Source organism: Mytilus galloprovincialis, chromosome 6, assembly GCF_965363235.1.
Source record: "Mytilus galloprovincialis chromosome 6, xbMytGall1.hap1.1, whole genome shotgun sequence".
NCBI lineage: Eukaryota > Metazoa > Mollusca > Bivalvia > Mytilida > Mytilidae > Mytilus > Mytilus galloprovincialis.
In genome coordinates this window covers 91,208,103-91,232,449 of record NC_134843.1, presented here as the reverse complement: position 1 = coordinate 91,232,449, position 24,347 = coordinate 91,208,103, and the positions used below count along the sequence as shown (strand labels likewise).

At 33.3% G+C, this 24,347-nt stretch overlaps 1 protein-coding gene across 2 annotated transcripts; it reads left to right on the top strand.

Moving 5' to 3' along the window:
• Nucleotides 1–449: 449 nt before the first annotated feature.
• On the top strand, nt 450–23,965 carry LOC143080688 (uncharacterized). 2 transcript variants are annotated; one of them, XM_076256673.1, is made up of 7 exons: nt 450–631; nt 6,254–7,309; nt 10,229–12,049; nt 12,270–13,331; nt 13,977–14,207; nt 20,775–21,701; nt 23,387–23,965. In XM_076256673.1, the coding sequence occupies exons 2-7, from the start codon at nt 6,325–6,327 to the stop codon at nt 23,464–23,466; spliced, it is 5,106 nt and encodes a 1,701-aa protein (XP_076112788.1). In that variant the 5' UTR covers nt 450–631; nt 6,254–6,324; the 3' UTR covers nt 23,467–23,965. The 2 variants fall into 2 exon arrangements, with proteins under 2 accessions (XP_076112788.1, XP_076112789.1); XM_076256674.1 differs by lacking the exon at nt 450–631 and adding an exon at nt 5,135–5,341.
• The last annotated feature ends 382 nt before the right edge of the window (nt 23,966–24,347 follow it).

Sequence of the window (24,347 nt, the reverse complement as noted above, 5' to 3'; positions counted from 1 at the left end):
ATTAAATTTTAATACGAAATTTTGATTATTTGTTGAAAGTAAAAAAAATAATTGAATTTGATAATTTAAAATTTTGATCAAAAATAAAAAATAAAAATTTGAAAACTTTTAAGATTTTGAATAAATAAGTGTTGCACAGACCATTTAATAAAGGTTCACTTTTATAGTCATTATTATAACAGTTAGTGAAATATTTATCTGGCATGTGTAGTAAATGAGTGACATTATCATAAAACACAATAAATAACTTTCCTAAAGCAGGTAACAAGATTAAAATTATGGAAAGCTTAAAATCCTTAAAAGCTGTCTGTTTTGGTCAATTAGCGGTTTAGCCCAATCAACAATGACGTCTTAAAAAGCGGTTAAGAGTGGAAAATACAATTAAAATAAAATCGAAATTTCCTGTCCAACTGCTAGTTTCACTTTCAAATAACTCCATTTAAAGTGAAAGTGAAAGTCACAGAATACTTTTCGAAATTTATATTTATGCTGTGTCAGTATGTTATGTCCCAGATTTGTAGAATTAAGTTGATATATTCAACGTCATTAAGGAGTGTTTTGCTGGTCTTAAAGAGAGTGAAAACAGTAATTTCAAAATAGTGGAGGAATAATACTACAACAGACTAGAACAGTAAGTCAATTATCTGATAATTATCCTTAAAGGTTACATTAGACATATAATTGTATAATATGTCTCTGTCCTTAAGATGACGTAGTCTGAGTAACATAGACAAAATAATATTATTAAATACACAGTACATTTTTCACTGATCAGTGTAAAACAAAGACAAAAGGTCGAAGATTTAAGGGAAAACGGTACTATTTATTCTGCCATAGGCGACACTACTAACATTTTCTATTTACCACTTTTTATATATAAAAAAACCTGGATAAAACAGTAATGGATGCCGTGGTGTTAGTACTTTATTGTTCTGTTTTAAAAATTGAAGCCAAATAGTATCAAGATTCATGACCAACTTTCAATAGAGCTTGTGTATGTTATCCATGCCCACCGTCATTTTTACACCAAATTTATGAAAATTTTGAAGTCTTTTCGAATAATTCTCTAGAAAAAAATTAAATAGGTTTCAGAATTTATATTGTAAATATACACACTGCAGTTATTCATAGATAAATAAACAAATATAGTGTATCCTAACATTCAATCACAGCGCTCCTAAGTTGACTTCATTCACCTGCCTTGAGTACACAAAAGATCAATCTAATGCTGGGAAAATGTTATATAGTACCTCAAAAACCATGCTGACGAATTAATCACAGAGTCAAATCCGCTTTTCTAATTCATTGGGGAACGACCATTTACCTTCCAGTGTGTGTGTGAAAAAGGGGGGGAGGGTATTTTTTTCACAAATATTGTGATCCCATATTTGGTGAAAAATCATATTCTGGTCAAGCAGATAACAATTTTTTTTATTCTTAATGCTAATTCCCCACATACCTTATAAAAAGTGTTATATTTTGAAAAAAATCCGATTGATCGCGTTGAAAAACAAAAATAAGATCCGACTAAGAAAAAAAACCCATAACCCTCTCCATTTTGGAAGTTCAATGGTTGCTGCCTGAGGGGCAATACCATTTCCCGGATCCTACACGATAATCACGGCAGCTTTACCCGGGTTAGTCCGATTGCTACATATATTCGCTTCATCGGATCAGCTGCCGCTGTTTTATATTGTACATGTAGCTATCCAGTTTTTGCCCCTAGATGAGTTGAAACATGTATGTTGTACTGTTATACCACTGTCCCAGGTTAGGGGGAGGGTTGGGATCCCGCTAACATGTTTAACCCCTCCACATTATTTATGTATGTGCCTGTCCCAAGTCAGGAGCCTGTAATTCAGTGGTTGTCGTTTGTTAATGTGTTACATATTTGTTTTTCGTTCATTTTTTTACATAAATAAGGCCGTTAGTTTTCTCGTTGAATTGTTTTACAGTCTTATCGGGGCCTTTTATAGCTCACTATTCGGTATGGGCTTTGCTCATTGTTGAAGGCCGTACGGTGACCTATAGTTGTTAATGTCTGTGTCATTTTGGTCTTTTGTGGATAGTTGTCTTATTGGCAATCATACCACATCTTCTTTTTTATACATTACACTTCTGACTTCCTCGACTAGTCGCTTTATCTCTTCCTTTAACTATAAACTAGAACACACCAGCGAAATCGCGGGCATTTAGAGCTTGGTTGAAAGTATGCAAACTATTGTAGGTGGAATTTTTGTAAAAAGATTACATGCAGAGGCGGATTTAGAGGGATTTCCAGGGGGCTCGCCCCACCCCCTTGTGGAAAAAAATGGTTGATTATATTGGAAATCAACTGGAACAGGACCCTAAGGCAGTCAGTGCCCCCTCCTTTATGAAAATTTCTGGATGAAGAATTTCAGAAAATTTGAAAAGTCATAGGTACTTCGAGACAGGACAATATTTTGAAGTCCTTTCTCTTTTTTCCAAAGTCCGTTATTTTTTTGTTTTCTGTTGAATTGCATTATTTTCGCGTTTCTGTATACTATGCTATTCGTATATTTAAAATAAAGTGTATGTGCTATTAACTAAAAATTCCAAGTTTCTTCTCCATGACGATCACTGCTATAATATGTAGAGTCTCTATATATTATACACAGCTACTTTTGCATAGGTACTATTTCTGTACTAAAAATCTGTAGTACTGGAACTTTACTTTTAATATTCAGTACTATTTTGTTACTTTAAAATTATTGTTATATTTAGGTACCTGTATTTTACAGTACTTAATTTGTACTTGAAATTTAGGTACTACAGATTTTTGGTTAATACCGTTACATTTTCAGCATTTTGAAAGTTTTTCTATTTCAAATCTCTTAAAATTATGATTTTCAAACATGGAATATTGTATTATTTCTGTACCAGAATATTTAGTACAAATCAAGTACTGTAAAATACAATTACCTAAATATTACAATAATTTTAAAGTAAAGTAATAGTACTAAATATTAAAAGTAAATTTCCAGTACTACATATTTTTAGTACAGAAATAGTACCTATGCAAAAGTAGCTGTGTAGTAGTATAATCATAGTATACATGCAGATAAACGCAATAATGATTGTCATGTCCACGAGAACTTCTGAAAGTTAATTGCAAGTTTAAAACCGGAAGTCTTTTCTATAACTTAAAATTCAATATCCGGACGTCTTTTTTCCGTTTTTCTCAAAATAACCCTAACTGAATTCAAAGAATAGATGATAAATGCGACTATGCAAGGTACCTATAGGAAAAAGTAAGATCACAAAAATATTGAACTTAGAGGAAAATCAATTCGGAAAGTCCATAATCACATGGCAAAATCAAATAACAAAACGCATCAAAAACAGAGGCATGGTGATTTATTTACTGTGGAAGGAAGAAAAACGTTCGTTCGTTCGTTCGTTCGTTTAAGCCAAATTAAGAAAAGTACAAATTTACCATGCTACTAGCAATATAATTAATGCTAGATGGAAAACGTTTTTGGATTCGAGCGTCACTGATGAGTCTTTTGTAGACGAAACGCTCGTCTGGCGTATATACTAAATTTAGTCCTGGTATCTATGATGAGTTTATTTGTAACACTTTTGAAAAACATAGACAAAAAAAGGTGTCTACTGATGAGTCCTGAGTTTAAATGATCATTTACTTACACATACTGGTAATGTTAGCAAGTATAATTTTGTCCGTCAGTCCTGTTCATATCTTTAAAAGACTTTTATCAGTTTGTAGTAGTTTTGAGCATTTGACATATTTCGTATATTGTTGTTAGTTAAAACCATCATGTGTCTTCATAGAAACAAATCTCCAGCGCAGAGATCACATATCCGTTCCGTTCAATACTATGTAACACTACACTCAATATTAAGTGTAGTATTGCGGAGCATGTATGGAACGGATATAATCTCTGCGCCTGATATTGCATAGAACTTGAACAATTTAGACATTTAAACAAAATCTTTTATACTAACGATACTGAGAAGATCCTGAAAAAAATTACGTGACCAAACCCAAGTAAGAAATTAACACATCAAAGGAACATAAATAGAACCATACAAATACTACATGCTTGCAGGTCCTCGGAAACCATCTCGCATATTAATATCACATCATGCAGAAATTCACATTATGTGATCCTCTTCTTTTTTGAGTTTTTGCTGCTATCCAAAATCAAAATTGTGGAACATTTTTTATCGGAATCATTTGGCAATATTTGTAATCTTCTGCTACTTTGAGTAAATCTATCCAGGGCTGGAACCCACTCAGCTATAAGCTGTGTTCCGTCAACGGATCATTTTTTTAAATGATACATGTATTCAAAAAGAAATTATTCTAAATTCAAAATGTTTAAAAGAAAAACCCCAATGAAACGTTGCACATGCACAAAATTTAATTACAGGAACGTACATATATACGAAGCACTGAAAGCAGGTTGTCTAATATGTAGATTTGATACTAAAAGTAATATCTAAGTAAATAAAATATCTGAACGGTTGGCACTGATTTAGATTAGACTTAGGTGTCTCCTCCATAACAGTCCTGAAAATGAAAACTAAATATTAAATAAAATACACTGCTATTTTAGTGTTTGGTAACGGTTTGCTGTCAATATGCACCACAGTGCAACATAGAACCCTATAGGAGAAAACCAGAGACCTCTTATGTCACAAAACACTATCAAACATCCAAACATACTATCCACATTAATCTGTGTCCACACTTGTATAGATTAAACATAATTATGTACTATATGTCTACCCAGGCAACCTTTGCCTTGGAATCATATCCTGCAACGAGTAATACATTTTACAGTACTATATCTTTGTTAAAAATAACTTTTCACCTTTTACTCAAATTGTGCCGTAAAACAGAATTTAAATGCTGTATACAATCGATTTAATTCATAAACACATGTTAATAACTTTAAAGCCCTAAGCCAATCAATGTTAAAATATTTTTACACCTATAATTCAAGCGTAGATGAATTGATGTATGGTTTGAACTTTAAACCGATTACCTGATATTATCAAATAAAACAAGTGTTGACCAGTTCGGTCAAGTATTTGGTCACGTTTGTGTTTCTAATAATAAAGATAAGAGGAAAAAAGAAGGAAATTATTGAAGAAGTTATAAAACTTGAGGTTTAATTTCTATCTTGTAAACGAATTTGAACCTAATTTAATCTAACGAAACCAGTATATAAGGTCTAAATAGTTACTGTATTGCTCCTGCATTGGGGGAAACAGAAGTCTAAATAACAGTAACATTAGGGGAAACAGAAGTCTATATAATAGTAACACAGAAACTTTGTTTCTTCTTTAACAGGTTAGAAAACTTATTTTATTTCATTTTTAAAAGTTTTTGATAATAATAAATATGGTTGACATTTTACCAATCAAACCGAATAAGCCGTCAATGATTGAAAATGTATCTGTGGTTGTGTCAACAGTCATAACGTCACAAGAGTTTCCACCTAGACCAAAAGTTATTTAATTTTCGTATTCAAGTGGACAACATGATTTCTTTTTTATACCTTCTTATTTTATTTTACCTAAAGGTTGTGTGCTTCTTTAAAGAACAATAACAAAATATAACTTAAATGTTTTTGTCGACATTAACACAATTAAATTTGTTAAAGACGACAAAAACATTAGTCAGATTCTGCTATTTAAGGAATGTCTGGAAAATATATCGGTCTATGAAGAAATAACATCTAACATGTGGTGCACACTGAATAACCCGCGTAGCGGGTTATTTTAAAGTGTGCACCACATATTTAATGTTATTTCAAATAGACAGAAAACAAATTACAGTCATAATTTAATTCTAAACTCTACTTTAATCCGGAGTAAATCATAAAAAAAAACGTTGATGACGTAACGGTCAAATGACAAAATTATGTCTATGAGCTGATGGACAAAACATTTTCCACTTTTCGATATTCTTGTATGAAAACAATATAGACAAAGAGTTAAGACACACACAAAATACTAAATCCACTATGTGTATTTGCTTCTCAAATTTATTTCACACCAAGATTTGAATTCAGAAGCAATGGTGCATTGCGAACTTCAAAACAGCAGTCTTTTTAATTAATTCCACAAGGCTGAGAATACTTCTGAATCTGTTTCTTTAAAGAATCCTCAAATATTCACAGTTTTTAGAATTAAGAGTGTTGTTTTCAATTGAAACATTTTTAACAGCAGTGGTAGGTGAGCTCTATGATTTCTTTTTCAGATGAAAAACAATGGATGAAGAAAATTTCGAATTACTGACATCTGGTGATTGCAATCAGTAATTTTACAAAGATGGCAGAGTGTGTAGCCTCTAAAAAGACGATAGATATTTTAACTTGTGCAATTTGTCTCGAAAAATTCATAAAACCAAAGTCTCTCCCATGCTTACATACCTTCTGCGAGGGTTGTATTTTGACATTCATTACTTCAGAACTGGAGAAATTGGAAGGAAACAATCATATAGAGTGTCCAGTCTGCCGTGCAACAGTTCAGTTACCAAAGAAAGAATGCACACCAAAAGAATTTGTCGATCAGATGCCTACAAATTTCCTCATCAATGGGTTGTTAGAAAAAGAAACGACTAAACGATCAGAAATTAAAGCATTAAAGTGTGACAATGTTGTAACTATTGAAGATGAAGCAAGCAAATTGTGTACCGATGTTAAACTTGAAAGGTTAAAAATGGATATAACAAATGTTTCAAATGATTTTGATACTCTTTTATCTCACTACACAGAATGTTTACAAAGCAATGAAACACAGTATGAAGATAAACAGAAGATGATAGAAATATCTATAAGTACTATTATTTCAAAAGTTAAAGCATTAGAAATAACAAAGAAAGCTGAACTAAAAAAAATATATGAGGAAAAGAAACATATTTTAGAAGATAAGATGGATACTTGTACGAATTGTAAAAAAACTGTTGTTTCAGATAAACAAACTCTGGAAATAAACATTGAAACAGCCTCTGAAGTGCAGGTTATGTTTGAGGCACAAAAGATAGCTAGTCAAGTTGAGAAACATAAACAACTATTAAAAAAATACAAATTTGATGGTTCCAAAATTTTGATAAGTGGTGGAACAGGTATTCCAGTATTGATTGACGTTTTTATAAACAGTTTATTTAAGATATCTATAAGTAATGAAGATAAAATCTTGAAACTGTTAACAGATGATAGCAGTCAAAATGTCAATCCAGTGCAAAAATCATCTTCGAATCAATCAGTGGGAGAATGTTTGAACCCAAATAAAGACAAGTCAGACAACATAATCAGTAAGTACTTACTTAAAATATTACAAATAATGTAGATCATTTGTAAACATAAAAATACGTTATTTATTGAACGAAAATGAAGATCATATATAATTGAGGAAATTAACATTCATTTCTAAATATGGAATTCAAGTCGAAGGGGACTTCAGGGTCTGTCTGTCTGTCGGTCGGTCGGTCGGTCCATCAGTCCGGTGATATTTAGTATATTTTTTAATTTATCTTGACAAGGTACAGATCAAGTTCGAATTTTTTGTTCCGGTCTGATGATTTATTGTAGAGTTATGGTCCTTAGACTTAGAAAATTCACTAAAATAATCAGTTTTTCGCACTTTCTTTGTCATTCTTAAAGATATTTATCATTTAATGATTGGGATATAGTTTTATCATTACAAGATACAGTTCAAGTTTCAATGTTCTTGTCTGATGACTTTGTAAAGAGTAATGGACGTTGGACTTCGAAAATTCACTAAAATAATCAGTTTTTCGTACTTTTTTGTCGAGCCTGCAACTTTTGTTGCAGAAAGCTCGACATAGGGATAGTGATCCGGCGGCGGCGGCGGATACGGCGGCGGCGTTAGCTAACTTCTTAAAAGCTTTATATTTTAGAAGGTGGAAGACCTGGATGCTTCATACTTTGTATATAGATGCCTCATGTTACGAAGTTTCCGTCAGTCACATGTCCAATGTCCTTGACCTCATTTTCATGGTTCAGTGACCACTTGAAAAAAAAGTTCAAATTTTTTGTAATGTTGAATTCTCTCTTATTATAAGTAATAGGATAACTATATATGATATGTGCGTACCTTGCAAGGTCCTCATGTCTGTCAGACAGTTTTCACTTGACCTCGACCTCATTTCATGGATCAGTGAACAAGGTTAAGTTTTGGTGGTCAAGTCCATATCTCAGATACTATAAGCAATAGGGCTAGTATATTCGGTGTATGGAAGGACTGTAAGGTGTACATGTCCAACTGGCAGGTGTCATCTGACCTTGACCTCATTTTCATGGTTCAGTGGTTATAGTTAAATTTTTGTGTTTTGGTCTGTTGTTCTCATACTATATGCAATAGGTCTACTATATTTGTTGTATGGAATGATTGTAAGGTGTACATGTCTAGCGGGCAGATGTCATGTGACCTTGACCTCATTTTCATGGTTCAGTGGTCAAAGTTAAGTTTTTGAGTTTTGGGCTTTTTATCTAATACTATATGCCATAGGTCAACTATATTTGGTGTATGGAAATATTTAATGATCTTTATGTCAGTCGCGCAGGTTTTATTTGACCGTGACCTCATTTTCACGGTTCATTGCACAGTGTTAAGTTTTTGTGTTTTGGTCTATTTTTCTTAAACTATAAGTAATAGGTCAACTATATATGTTGTATAGAAGCATTGTTAGCTGTACATGTCTGCCTGGCATGGTTCACCTGACCTTGACCTCATTTTCAAGGTTCATTGGTCTTTGTTTAGTTATCTTGGTTTATGTTAAGTTTATGGTACAGTTGTTATAAAGCTTAGCTTTTTACTTAGGACTATCAACATAATATCAATGATTAGTATAGAAGGCGAGACATTTCAGCGTGTGCACTCTTGTTCGTCATGCCATAAAGATATTGATTTCAATATTGATATATAACTTTATCATGACAAGTTACTGATCAAATTTGAATTTTGTTCCAGTCTGATTATTTTGTCCAAAGAAATGTTACTTGGACTTCGAAAATTCATTTAAATTTTTATCATGCTTGAACATACATGTTCTATGGTCAGGTTGTTGTCTCTTTGACACATTCCCCATTTCCATTCTCAATTTTATTTTGTTTTATTGACTTGATTTTTGTTAAAAAGTTTACACCATGACAAGTTATAGATAAAATTAGAATTGTGTTACAATACAATGAATTTTTAACCGGTAGAGACTATGTCATGTATGTATTGTCATGCAATACTCGCAGAATGCTTTGGTTTTTTTTTCTATTTGCATATCGATAGATTAGGAAATTACATTTACACAACATACCCGGTAAATCCCACTTGCACAATGGTACATTTGTTATTTCTTATGTTACGATAACTTAACAACTCGATTATGGCCAAACTAACTAGAATCATTGATATGATAGAAAAATGTAATCTCAAATTGAGATGCATGACTTGTGAATCATTTTTCTTTACTTCAGTATTGAACCTTTGCTGCATGTATATATAATAAATTTTAAACCAGTGATTTTGGTTTTGTAATAATCAAATAACACATACTTTAAGGGTCCAGCTTGTCTATATTTGAATTCATAAAAGTCACAGGAATTACATTTTATTATATCTTATTTGCATAACAAGTAGCTATAACTCCGCCGCGGTTTAACCTGGTTTAATGGATATCCAAACCCCCCTCTTATATGTATATGGCAATGTTAAACTCTTAAAATACAACTAATATGACAACATTAAGTGATAGTAATACAGTACATACGAACGAAAGAACACCCAGCATAGAAAAATTCTTAAAGAAATAAAATATGTAAACTACAGAATAACAGCGAACTACTCCCATAAATATACGACTGTACACCAGTAAACCACAAACGAAATAAAAGAACCGAACATTATGGTTCCTGTTTTTTTACAGCGAGATATTACATCATTGTGTGGTATAAATAATTACAAAAAAGATTTTCTTATCTTGAAATCAAACGTTTAAGTGGTTCGGATACATCTCTTTAAACAAAATTGTTCAGAGAAATAAATATGAAACAAACAGTTGTGCAAAGTATTACGTTGTCGTTAGTAGACATTAAGAACAATCTCATGGTCAGCGCATATGTCTTTGGCAATTATATTACTAACGATGACGTAATACTTTGGACAACTGTTTGTTTCATATTTATTTAAGTTATAATTTGAATGTTTTCTTGTTCAGGTGGTTTCAAGTTTGGAAATGCAACCTTGGATAAAAAATCCCCAGGCATTTCCTTACAATCAGGGGCAACATCAGAATCGTCTGCAGAGATCAAATTTGGTCAGACAACGAAAAAAGCTGACAGCACAAATCCTGCTTGTGGAATAGAAACCGAGTTTGCTGGACAAACAGTTTCTACAGTAAAAACAACCACAACTGAAACATATACTGGCAAGCCTCCAATCGTTGGTGGTTATAAATTTGAAAAATTACCGGAGTCTGACAAGAAATACCCAACATCAGAAGCAGTCAGTTTATACCCGATTGTGTCTTCTACTTTTGACAAGAAAACTAAACCTATAAAGCCAGATCAATCTACAATTAAATTCAACAAGTCTACTTTAAGTGATTTCACCATCCAACAAACAGCTAAGCCATCTGGTTTCACAATCCAACAAACAGCTAAGCCATCTGGTTTCACCATCCACCAAACAGCTAAGCCATCTGGTTTCACAATCCAACAAACAGCTAAACCATCTGGTTTTACCATCCACCAAACAGCTAAACCATCTGATTTTACCATCCAACAAACAGCTAAACCATCTGGTTTTACCATCCAACAAACAGCTAAACCATCTGGTTTCACCATCCACCAAACAGCTAAACCATCTGGTTTCACCATCCAACAAACAGCTAAACCATCTGGTGTTACCATCCAACAAACAGCTAAACCATCTGGTTTCACCATCCACCAAACAGCTAAACCATCTGGTTTCACCATCCAACAAACAGCTAAACCATCTGGTGTTACCATCCAACAAACAGCTAAACCATCTGGTTTCACCATCCACCAAACAGCTAAACCATCTGGTTTCACAATCCAACAAACAGCTAAACCATCTGGTTTTACCATCCACCAAACAGCTAAGCCATCTGATTTTACCATCCAACAAACAGCTAAACCATCTGGTTTCACAATCCAACAAACAGCTAAACCATCTGGTTTCACCATCCAACAAACAGCTAAACAGTTTGGGTTCAGTTTTGGTGGAGAGACCATCACTTCCAAACCAGCATCATCATTTACCTTTAAGTCCAGTGTTCCAATTTCAACTGCCTCACCTGCCCCAACTGATACAGAAATAACAAACAAAACAGTAGCATCTAAGGCTAGCACATTTTTAGGATTTTCATCAAGTATCATTCAACCTGAGCATGCTAAAAAAGATGAAAAGAAAGTATTTGGAAATCACTCAAATCCGAAAGAAGGAGTTTGGAACTGTAATGGATGTCTAATGTCTAATAAATGTTACGCCCTTAAATGTCCAGCCTCTGGAACACTTAAACCTGGAGTTATTAAAGAGGGGGTTAAAGCTGCAGGTCATCCTCAAAAGAAGGATGGAGAGAACGGATTTGGTGATTATTTATTTAAGCATCAAGACGGTAGCTGGAAATGTGATGGATGCCTTTGTTCAAATAACAGTGATATACTCAAGTACCCTGTCTGTGATATCATGAAGCCATGTGATAAAAACTTAAAGGAAGACCTACCTAAAGAAAAGGGAAAGTCCTCAGCTTTTGGAAGTAATGCTGGTGGATTTAATTTTGGTGGAAAAAGTGGATTTACTTTTGGAACAGATGGCGAATCTAATACTAAAGCTGCCTCTGAATTCACATTCCCTACACCAGATTTAGCTAAGAAAAAATCTGAACTCAATCCACCTTCCACTGTTTTTTCTTTCACATCAATAAAATCCGATGCAGAGAGAAAAACACCAGATGTTGCATTGAAGGGCTTCAAATTTACATTACCACCTTGTGTTACAGCAGAACAGAGCACAGGTAAGTTCATTTTCATATTGTCACCATCATAAGATGGCCTTTGAAAAATAAAATTTAAAATCTAAAACTATGCTGTAACAATACTAATAATACAAATAAAAATAAACCAAATACCAATATCACGGTTGACCTGTCCTCGTTTATTAAAACACAAGTAGTGTCTGGTAAATGCAACCACATTGGATGCATGCAATTTTCAGTAATTCTATATTCATTTCAGAGTTACAGCGATCTATATTTGGTACTTCACCAGGAGCACAAAATGCTGGAACTGTAAATTGCCAAGCTTCATCAACATCACCTGACAAACTATTAGCTAATCCTGTCTCTATGGTTACTTCAGTTGCTCCTGGTTCTTCAGCATCAAAAGGAGCCTTTAGTTTTGGACAACAATCGTTTAAAACCGATACTCGGTCAACATCTAGTTTTGGACAATTTTCATCGACTACTCCAGGAGGAGTTCATAATTTGATAACCTCAGCCACGAAGGCTTCTACGACCACTCCTGGTGCTGATGGGAATACATGTAAATTCCCTCTAAAGGAAAACATAATTGCTTGTAAATTATCGAAGGAGACAAGTCTTGTAAATTCTCCTTTAAAAACAAGTGATGGTTATATGGATCAGGGATATGAACCTAATGTTAATTTCAAACCCGTCATAGATTTGCCTGATCTTATTGAGACACAAACAGATGAAGAGGAAGAAGCTGTTTTCTGTGAACAAGCAACATTATTTAGATTTGACAATGGACAGTGGAAGGAAAATACAATTGTACAATTGAAACTCTTACGCCTCAAACAAACAAAACGTGCTCGATTATTCATGAGACGAGATCGAGTCTTGAAAGTATGTGCCAATCATTTCCTTACTAAAGAAATGAAACTTTCTCCAATGCAGTCTTCTAAAAAGGCATGGTATTGGGACGTCCATTTCCAGTATAAGGGGAAAATTCAGATTACAAAAATAGCAGTTTGTTTCAAAGGAGAGGATCTTGCTTTGAAATTCAAGGCAACATTTGAAAAAATGCAGTCTGAACTTGACCAGGTGCAATCAAACCAAGTGGAAAAGGAGCATGCTAAAACAGTAAACACAGATAAAACATCACTTGGTTCAATGTTCAAAATAGAGGAGCGATCCTGGCACTGTCCCTCTTGCCTGGTAATAAATAAATCTGATGTTCAGAAATGTGCTACTTGTCGAACACTGAAAAACGGAACGAAACGAGAGGATGTTAAACAGACAGAATCAAAATCTTCCAATATATTTGGTTTACCATCAGGTAAATTATCATGCTGTCTCATTCTGTTAAAATATCATATAGCTTCACTCAGAGAAAAAGCAATATCGGTGTCAGACATACAGCCTATAACACACTGGATTATCTGATGCTTTTCTGTTTTTGATTAATTGTCATCTGTTTAACTCAGAACATGAATTGTTCAAAGCCAGACATATATTCATTAGCATGGGAATAAAATGGAATTTATTATGTTTTTTTTCGAACTCACACACAATTGATTAAAAATAACATCTGAGTGAAATATTTTTGTATTACTTTCCTTACTTTATTCTCATTCCTGCATCAAAGAATTATCTAACTTGTTTTTATATTAAAGAAAAATATAGTAGACATTATATGCGACAGTGACAAACTATGATTATATAATGCCCCTTTCCATTCCCGCCCTGAAAGCAATAAAAAGAAATAGGTTATAAATTGCACAAAAAGGAGCACATGTGTTTGAACTGGTGAGCTGTGCTAGATTTCTTTGGTGTGTGTTAATTCAGTATGTTTTCCTGACCTGCAATCTGCTAGTATGTATTTTATTGTTTTAAAAGTGCTCTTAGAAATTATATAAATCTGAAGTGTTGTGTACCAAATTATACAGAGCATTCCTTTCATTGACTTTTGATATATTTTTAGGTGTGAGTAATCTTGGACATCCAACACAAACTCGGCAAATGCCTGCTGTAGGTTTTTTTTCTCAAGCAATACGGAGCCAAACTCTTCAGTTTCAAGAAGGCCAGATAACGACAGGAAAAGTGGAGAAAAAAGACCCACCTTTGATGAGTTCTAGTTTAGTCTCCATGTCTTCAACTCAATCAGTCAATTCAGCCATGTACACTATTCCAGGTGCCCAGCCACAGTCTACAGGTATGGTTCCTGGCATGACGCCAGCACAATCTCGTTTTCAGTTACCGGCATTCCATTAACATAAGCAACACGATGGGTGCCTTATGTGGAGCAGGATCTGCTTACCTTTCCGGAGCACCTGAGATCACCCCCACGTTTTGGTGGGATTCGTGTTGCTTAGTCTTTAGTTTTCTATGTTGTGTCTTCTGTACTATTATTTGTCCGTTTGTTTTTATATTTTAGCCATGGCGTTGTCAGTTTATTTTCAATCTATGAGTTTGACTGTCCCTTTGGTATCTTTCGTCCCTCATGGCCAGGTTTCATCCCAGATAGTTCGGCGCGCCTAAGGGCAGCTTGCAGAATTATTTAGTACCAACACCTGCCAGCAAATAATGATTCATAAGGAAACTGGTTAGTAAAGGAATTCAGATCAGATTATTTCTACTTGATGTTTGGCTCCAACTAATTTAAAGATAATGTTGACAAATAACGCAAAACACATACATGTAGATTACCGGCCCGGAACAGTTGCCTATTTAGATATCATTTTGATCAGCAGGACACATTATCTTAAGTTATGATTGTGTAACAATAAGAGCTTGAGTGTTTCGGACTATTAGATTTTTTCGGGTTTCTCGGGTATATCTGTAAGGATCTTGACATACTATGAATGACTAAACTATTTTATTCAATAAGACTACTTTTTCTGTTTAGTCTGTTTTTTATGATATACATTTGATGTGAAACTGTACTTATGTATCCCGTCATACTTTGAACCACACCATTATTTTATTTATTATTATTACTTTTACTGTTAAATCTGGTTTTTGTTATATCTACTTTACGTGAGTCTGCATTTATGTATGCCGTCATACGACAAAATTATTTTTATGTCTACCTGTGCGAATTTCAAACGCGCAATTTTACACCAGTAATGAAAACCTTCTATCATTTATGGGTAGACTTTACATAGATAAATTCAGCCGTATTTGACGTGAAACTGTACTTATGTGTCCCGTCATACTTTGAACCACACCATTATTTTATTTATTATTTTTACTGTAAGTCTGTTTTTTGTTATATCTACTTTACGTGAGTCTGCATTTATGTATGCCGTCATACGACAAAATTATTTTTATGTCTACCTGTGCGAATTTCAAACGCGCAATTTTACACCAGTAATGAAAACCTTCTTTCATTTATAGGTAGACTTTACATAGATAAATTCAGCCGTATAAGAAAAGCAAAATGAGAATGTTAAATTTGATGTATGCCTTTTTGTGCTACTTTGTTACATTTGTTGTTTATGTAGTGATATTAAGATGATAACACAATATTGACTGTTGTACCCCTATTTTTGACATTTTTACTCTTTGAGTATGTTTGTTTTGTTCATGCATCGTTGACAATGTAATGGAATTTGATGCGACTGTCATACAAGTGAGAGGTTTAGCTAGCTATAAAACCAGGTTCAATCCACCATTTTCTACATTAGAAAATGCCTGTACCAAGTCTGGAATATGACAGTTGTTATCCATTCGTTTGATGTGTTTGGACTTTTGATTTTGCCTTTTGATTTTTGATTTTCCTTTTTGAATTTTCCTCGGAGTTCAGTATTTTTGTGTTTTTACTTTTTTTTTGTAGAAGAAAGTAATCTATCTATGTCCTGTTCAATTCCAAATTATCAATGAACGCAGCAAGAATTTGTTTTTAATTTCTGCAGTAAAGAATGAAAACTCGGACAAAAAATCTGAAAACAAAACATTTTCATGATTATGCCTTTTGCAAATATTGGGAACAAGATTTCCATTCAGCGCAATGGTCGGTGTTCTTCACATTTCCAGCTTTGAATCAAATTTGTCATAGATTAAAGGTGTTATGTTACTGTGTCCCAAGTTGTTGTCGCACAAATTGAACCTTTAGAGTTGGACAATAACTTTTTTACCACAGACATCAAGTTACCATTCAATTTTGGACAAGTGTCATCGACGACTACTTTAGGGAGTGGTTTGTCTCAAAACAGAAGGTTTCTACAACCACTCCTGGTGCAGTGTAGTAGTAGATTATAATAAGGTATAAGAAAACATATGTCAGTTTCTTTCTGTCCCTCACCTTAGTCATAAAAAGAAATAGGGTCAGTCAGTTGTGATTCTGTCTTCTATTCTTTCCAATGTTATAACTTTTTCATTCGATTATGGTCAATCTAATACAAGAATCATTGATATGATACAAAAATGGAACTTTAAATTGAGATGCATGAATTGAGACACCATTTTTTTCTTTACTTAAAGGATTTTCGCTTGTCATGTTTTGGAATTTTTGTTAGATTTTCAGAATCCTCTGGTTTTATTTATTTGAATGCCTGAAAAAGTTTTGCCTACTTATCCACCTTTTTTTTTATAAATCTTTTACATGTATAATTGTAAGCCATTTGTTAAAGTCTTATACATTTTTTGATATTTTTTAATAGTTTTTGAAAATTCAAACTTGTAACTGATAAAGCTATGAAAAATCAAGAGAGAACATTTCCCACAAAAATAGCTTATATTTCGAAAACAAGCACACAGACTTATATTATTTTTTCGCTGTTTTAGATCCTTTATTAATACCCTATCAATATATACTAGTGTCATGAAAACTTGTCATTTAGAAACTGAGTAGCGAACTTCCTTAAGTATTGGATGCATACGTTTTATCTAAAACCAGTTACTTTGATGATTTTATAATAATAGAATAACACATACTTAAATTGTCAAAAATAATTCCAGCCTGTCTAAATTTGACTAAACAGAATTTACGAATGTTACATTGCATGGTCTTATTTACAGTTAAAGCACAAGATTTTTTCGAAACAAGCCTCGTCAAAGCAACAGGATTGAAACTGTTTGGAAAAGCTTATGCTTTTAATCGTATTTACTTATAAAAAGTGTTTATCGAAGGAAAAAAAGCTGTCTTTCAATATCAAAATACTGCATGAAAGCCAAATATAACCAAATGCTGTGTTTCTTTTTTTACATCGATATATTTCATCCTTATGAGGTTTAAAAAAGTTTTATCTTGAGTTCAAAAAAGTTCATGATTGGTTTAATGATGAGTATCAAACAGACTAGCCAGATCAATCCATAACGGAATCCAGCAAGTGTACTTTATCTGGTTTCACCTTCCAAGAAACAGCTAAACAATCTGGTTTAAGATTTGGTGGAGATACAAACTATAATACTTCCAAACCAGCTTTAACATGTACCTTTGATTGTTTAACCTTTACACCAAAAAAATCAGATTCACAAAAAATATACCAGATGATGCAGCCGACAGATGTTTTTCTTTATAAAGCCTTCTTCTGTAACGAAATTAAGAAAATATGCTAATTACAATTGCTGGAACTCTGATTATATTATTAAAGCGCTAAACTTTCTTTTTTACAACATCTGTGTAAGTTTCGGCATTATAACTTTTTGAAAAATTGCAGTCATTCTTATAATTCAAATGTGGACAATTTAATAGCAGACTTGTGCCTGTATAGTTATGAATCACATTTAAACTGATAAAAGAATTGTTTAAAGAACATGTTATTGATAAATTTAAAGACACTTACCGTTACTTTTATGTTATATTTATAAAAGTGATTTTTTTTTTTGAATTTTACTAAGTATACTACCCCAGGGATACTACTATAAGTACATCCAATGCAAACAGTTATTTTTTTATTCTTTTATAGATATGGTTATTTATAGTTATCAAAGGTACCAGGCTTGTGTCTGGGATTAGAAAATCCTTAGTATTTCGAAAAAATCATACTTTTAAAACAGGAGATTTATAAAAAAAAAAAAAATAACCATATAATTAATATTCATGTCAACACCGAAGTGCTGGGCTGGTAATACGCTAGGGGAGGAAACGTTCACCAGCAGTGGCATCGACCCAATGGTGTAAACAGTTATCAAAGGTACCAGAATTATAATTTTATACGCCAAACGCGCTTAGTACTTTAGTTGTAATTGGATTTGAACTAGCTTTTAGTTACTACGAGTACTCTAATATCAATTAATTTTGTCTATTGGTTTTCAGTTAGGTTTGGGTTTTAATCTGTACCGATCATTGCGTTAGGCTATTCACAAATTATTTTTTTTACAGTTTATTATTATGTTGTGCTGCTTCAACTCTTTCCAAAGTAAGGGGAGGATGGAACATTTATTAACATGTTCATTACCTCATGTTTTTCTGTCATTTTTGAAGGCCTATATAATTGATAACTTCTCCGTCATTGGAACCAATTTTGCAATTCAAATAAATTAATTTTGGAGTGAAAAACTATACCAGTCAAGTCACTTTAACTTTTAGCTACCCAAGGAGAGTATGACCTCAGATGTATTTTACAAAATCTACCGGAAATAGGGTCCTCAATGCCCTTCAACTTCGTACTTTATTTGGCTTTTTAAGCTTCTGGATTCGAGCGTCACTTATAATCAGATCAGTCTCCTAGAGAGAAAATCCAGCGTATCAGTGTATAAGAAGATTAATTCTGTTATCTATTGTGAGTTTATAGCCAACTGTTTATATATTTAGAGTTGCAGCTATGATCAACAAACTTTGAAGATAAAAGTTTTAATATTTATTTTGAGCCTTCGTATAAACAAAATAAAAAAAAACCAAACCAATAAACAATAAACAATTCATTACCTGGAATACTCCTAAATAAACTTATCTATAAAGAAAATAAATTTAATTTTTGATAAATTTACATGTCGAGCATTGAATGGTCTTGTTTGTTGAGCCTATCAACTAAATTGTCTTATTGTATGCCATTATCATTAAAACAATTTAATTGAAGTTAAATTACAAAATGAATACTACAAAGTTTTAACATGTTTAATACTAGCATTTTTAGGCCACGACGCGTTTTTTGCCATAGGCCTTCGTGATTATAGATAAAGTCTCTTTAAAGGATGATGAAATGTACAGGTAGATTTGGACTAAACAACCAAGAGTACAAGAATAAAAAATGTAGGGTATTTGTCGATACACAACAATCAATAATACAGGCAATCAAAAGGCATTTGTCGATTCACCGCAATCAATAATACAAGCAATCAAAAGGCATTTGTCGATTCACCATAATCAATAATACAGGCAATCAAAAGGCATTTGTCGATTCACCACAATCAATAATACAGGCAATCAAAAGGCATTTGTCGATACACAACAATCAATAATACAGACAATCAAAAGGCATTTGTCGATTCACCACAATCAATAATACAGGCAGTCAAAAGACATTTGTCGATTCACCATAATCAATAATACAGGCAATGATCAAAAGGCGTTTGTCGATTCACCACAATCAATAATACAGGCAATCAAAAGGCGTTTGTCGATTCACCACAATCAATAATACAGGCAATCAAAGGCATTTGGTGTTCAAAACACAGTCTCCTACTTTATCTATCCAATAAATGAATGTCAAGCTCATAATAATAATAAAAAAAAACACGAACAAACGATACCAGAGACATTTAAAGTTTTCAGTCGAAAATAAACTGACAACGCCATGGTTAAAATATACCAGTAGAAAAATAATGGTACACAGAACGTAAGATAGAGGACGAATGACTTGGCAACACGAACCCAATAGAAAACGGAGCGATCTCAGGTGCGCGAGAAAATATGCAGATCCTGCTCAACGGGTGGCATACGTCGTGATAATAATGCGTAAAATGTGACACCAGACAGGCTAATGGCAGTTCCGGCAGTGTTAAAAAGGTTTTGCTAAAATCCACACACTACTTTTAATGCTGGTAATAGGAGACTAACAAAAGGCTCACAAAATATAAATTTAAAACTAGGAAATCTAAATTTCTGTTGTAACAATAACACAAACTAAAATAAACCAATTAAATTCATAAGAAACCTCAAATTAAAAAAAAATAATGCATATGTTTTTTATAACTCAATGGATAGTTTTCATTATAAAACTTATACATGTACATATACTTTTTTCTGAAGAAAATTCTTTAGTTTGTTCATATTTAGAAGAAGTTTACTTAATTTCATTGCTTCCGGGAAGGAAGCAATTCCCCGACATATTTTCCGTATGCAAAGTGACCTCAGCGTGACCCATCTCGTAAAAATTCGCTGATCGCAATACGCATGAATGTCCTTAAAATAAACTATTATCTGATTGTACATGTTAAACACGTGCCCAACATGCATGCTTTTTTGTTGTTTGTTGACAAACAGGTGACAATCGTTAAACTTCGGCTTCAAAACACGAACTTTAATTACCTGCCATATTTTCACAACATCACTGACCTATTGAAATAAAATTGACGATTATACGTTATTTTTGCGAAAAAAAATTATAAAATCGTGCACAGAAGACAAAGTTTATGATGTTTGCATGCATTTGTTCAAGAATTGGAATGACATTATTTTTCACCGGTCACTCGTTTATTATGACTTTAACAAAAATATGGTTTATCTGTCCTTTTTAGATTTAAACTTTTGGTTTCTGGTAAATGCAACCATATTAGATGACAGTAATTTGCAGAAATTCTATATTAATTTTATTTATGTTTATCTACATTTCAGAGTCACATCAACCTATAGATGGTCCTTCACCAGGAGCACATACTGCAGGAACTGTAAGTTCATCAAGTTCTAATCTAACAACTTTACCACTGGTATGCAGTCTCCAATCTGCATCAACATCACCTGATAAACCTTTAGCTAATCCTGTTTCTATGGTTACTACAAATGCTCCTGGTTCCTCGGCACCAAAAGGAATCTTTAGGTTTGGACAACAACCTGTTACATCAGGTACCCAGTCAACATTCAGTTTTGGACACGTACCATCCCTTAATCCTGGAGCTGGTAAGAATATTTCACCTTCATCAACAAAGGCTTCTACAACCAATCCTGGTGCTGTTGGGAATATATGTATATCCCCTCAAAAGAAAAATGTAATTGCTTGTAAATCATCAAAAGAGACAAGTCTTGTAACATCTCCTTTAAAAATAAGCGATAATTCTGTTCTGCGGGGTAAGGAACCTGATTTCAAACCTGTTATAGATTTGCCTGATGGTGTTGAAACAAAAAATGGAGAAAAGGAAGGAGAAACTGTTTTTTGTGAAAAGGCAACATTATTAAGATTTGATGATGGATTTTGGAAGGAAAGAGGATCTGGCGAATTGCAACTCTTACGTCATAAACAAACAAAACGTGTTCAATTATTAATGAGACAAGATCAAGTTTTGAACATTTATGCCAAGCATTTCCTCACAAAAGAAATGAAGCTTTATCCTTTGAAGTCTTCTGAAATGGCATGGAGCTGGATTGCTGAGGACTTATCTGAGGGGGAAGTTAAGATCCAATATTTCGTAGTTTGTTTTAAGGATGAGGACCTTGCTTTGAAGTTCAAGGCAACATTTGAAATATTGCAGACTGAACTTCAAAAGGTGAAATCAAACCAAGTGCAAAATGAGCCAGTTAAAACAGGGACTTTTGGTTCAACTTCAGGTGAGAATATGTTTATTCTCATAATGTTTTATATAAAAAAGAAGATTTGGTATGATTGCCGATGAGACAACTCTTCCACAAGAGACCAAAATGACACAGAAATTAACAACTATAGGTCATCGTACGACCTTCAACAATAAGCAAAGCTTCATACCGCATTGAGTAGGTTAGGATATACATTTAAGTGCATCTTGGGGAATAGAAACAAAACCATATGCTCACAAATGCAATAAGACCATCAAGGTCAAAGTTGCTAAAAAAACACGTTAAAAAGCAAGATGTGAATGCCGGTGCTCACTAGAATAAGTAGCCCCTTCTCCACCAGTGGTATTGTCTTCTTCCTTATAGCAATGATTCATATTCTGTGATATCTCCAGGAAAACTTTATCCTTTTTGAAGGCCAGATATTTAAACGGGTAGCATTGTATTTTCCTTTTTTTCCCCTGTGCAATTCGTTGCGGGAACATAGAATTATCGGCCGGCGTCCGTCCGTTCTTGTTAGCGTTCTAACATGTACAATCTTTGCCACATTTTAACAATATCTCTGACGAGTCCGAAAAACAGTGCCGATCAGCTATTTTTCATAGAATGATGCTCCTTAGAAATATAATTATACGAAAAATGCATCGTAAGCGCTCTCATGTGTACAATTGGCAGAAGTTTATGAAACTTATATTGTGGGTATATCAGCAATGTTTCAAACGAGTTCAATAATAATTTCAGACAAACCTATTTTTAATAGAGGGTTTCCACTTGGTAGCATTTATCATATGGAAAATTGCATTGTTAGCACTCTCATGTGTTCAAAACTTATAAGCAATGGCTCGGGAGAGTCCGAATATCAGTGCCGATAAACTATTTAAAAGAATTATGTCCCTTGGAAACATTAAATATATGGAAAATTGCATTGTCAGCGCTGTCATTTGTTCAATTCTTGCCATATCATTATAAATTCGAAACAATATGTAGATTTATATTAGAAATGTCTCAGACAAGTTCAAAAATCAGTACTGATCAACTATTTCAAAAAGAGTGTAGCCCTTTAAAAACATAAATTATATACAAATGTGCATTGTAAATCATCGTGATTGCCGGAAATATTCTATCTTACCACGAACAATTATAGATTTGAACACTCTCACTCCTGCGGCGTATCAGTACCGTCAGTCAAGGCTTTCAAAGCATCGGTGACAAAACTTAACTAAATTCAAACATTATGGTGGGAGAAGTCCGTATGCGCACCTATGGCAAAATATTCGGCTTGTTAATTGTTGTCATCATCCGGTAGAAGTAAAAGTAGAAGTTCTGTTACTAATAGTTGTAATTAGGAAAGGAGTAGGCTTAGGGCGTCAATGTTTATTTTGAATCTCACTAAAACTATCTTGACGACATCTCAAATGAATGGCATTCATATACAAACAATTCTGATAATAAACTATCCTGGTCTTAAATTGCAAAAATAGAAATAAAAAAGAGAAGTGAATCTGAATGGCTGACTTGTAATTGAAATATTATAGATCAACAACACCATAAATCCCTCCTAACAAAACAAAACAAAATATAACAGCTTGAGATGAGTACAAGAAGGGTAGCTAGTTTCAACATTATACACGTTTGGAATGTGTATCAATATTTGAGGATAACTTTCTGATTTATGTTTAATGAAATAATATTATCTTTTTTAGGGACGCTAGTTGGTCCAGGACTTGGACATTTAATCAGATCAATGAGGACTGCAATAGATGATGATTCTGTTATGTATTGACAGATAATGAATTTTATCACATTGATGGGATGATAACCATTGATTTTTTTTCATCGACTTTGGTAGACGTACAACCAAGTCTCCGTCTCGGTCCTGCATACCAAACTGACAAGTAGCGCATCAATCGCGTGGTAAATTGACCACTATTTATTATGAGTGATGGTAATGCTAACAAAATGGACACTGTACTGCTTCACTGACTTTGTCAATATGTAATGTACCCTTAAATTGTATTATGATTGCGAAAGGACAGTCTGCATTTTTACATGTATGTAGACTTAATATTCATTGATTTTGTGTTGGGGAATAAGATACTCTGTACAATTCAGCTGATCTGTTGAGACAACATAATTGATAGCATGTTGTTATTGTTTGCTACTTTCTATTATGTACTATCAAATTCAACTTTCCTTTCTAATGTTGTTATTGTTTGTATCACTTTAACTTAATTTTGAAATATCAAAATGTGAAAATAAATTTAATATTTAATCATTTAAAAGTGTTTAAAAAGGGGAGCGTATCGATATATTTAATATCAAATGGCTAAATGAAAAAAAATATAAACAATCACAACACAATCACAACGTTTTCATACAACAGTGGCTCACATAATCATTTTGATTCTGATTCAAACATGTCCTTTAGATTTAATGAACTTTATAAACAGAATATTTAACTTCTACAAGATAGTCACAATTATGAACCAAAAGACTACTGTACAAGGCCACTGTAAATGTATTGGAGCAGCAGTCAAAAGCTGTAATATGTGAGGATTAAACCTTTTTTACTATTTTTAGTCGGTTGGCAATAAATGTTTTCATAAAGACTGTATCAAAATGATACCTAGCATAAAGCTCTTTGTGAAAGTTTTGACACATAAT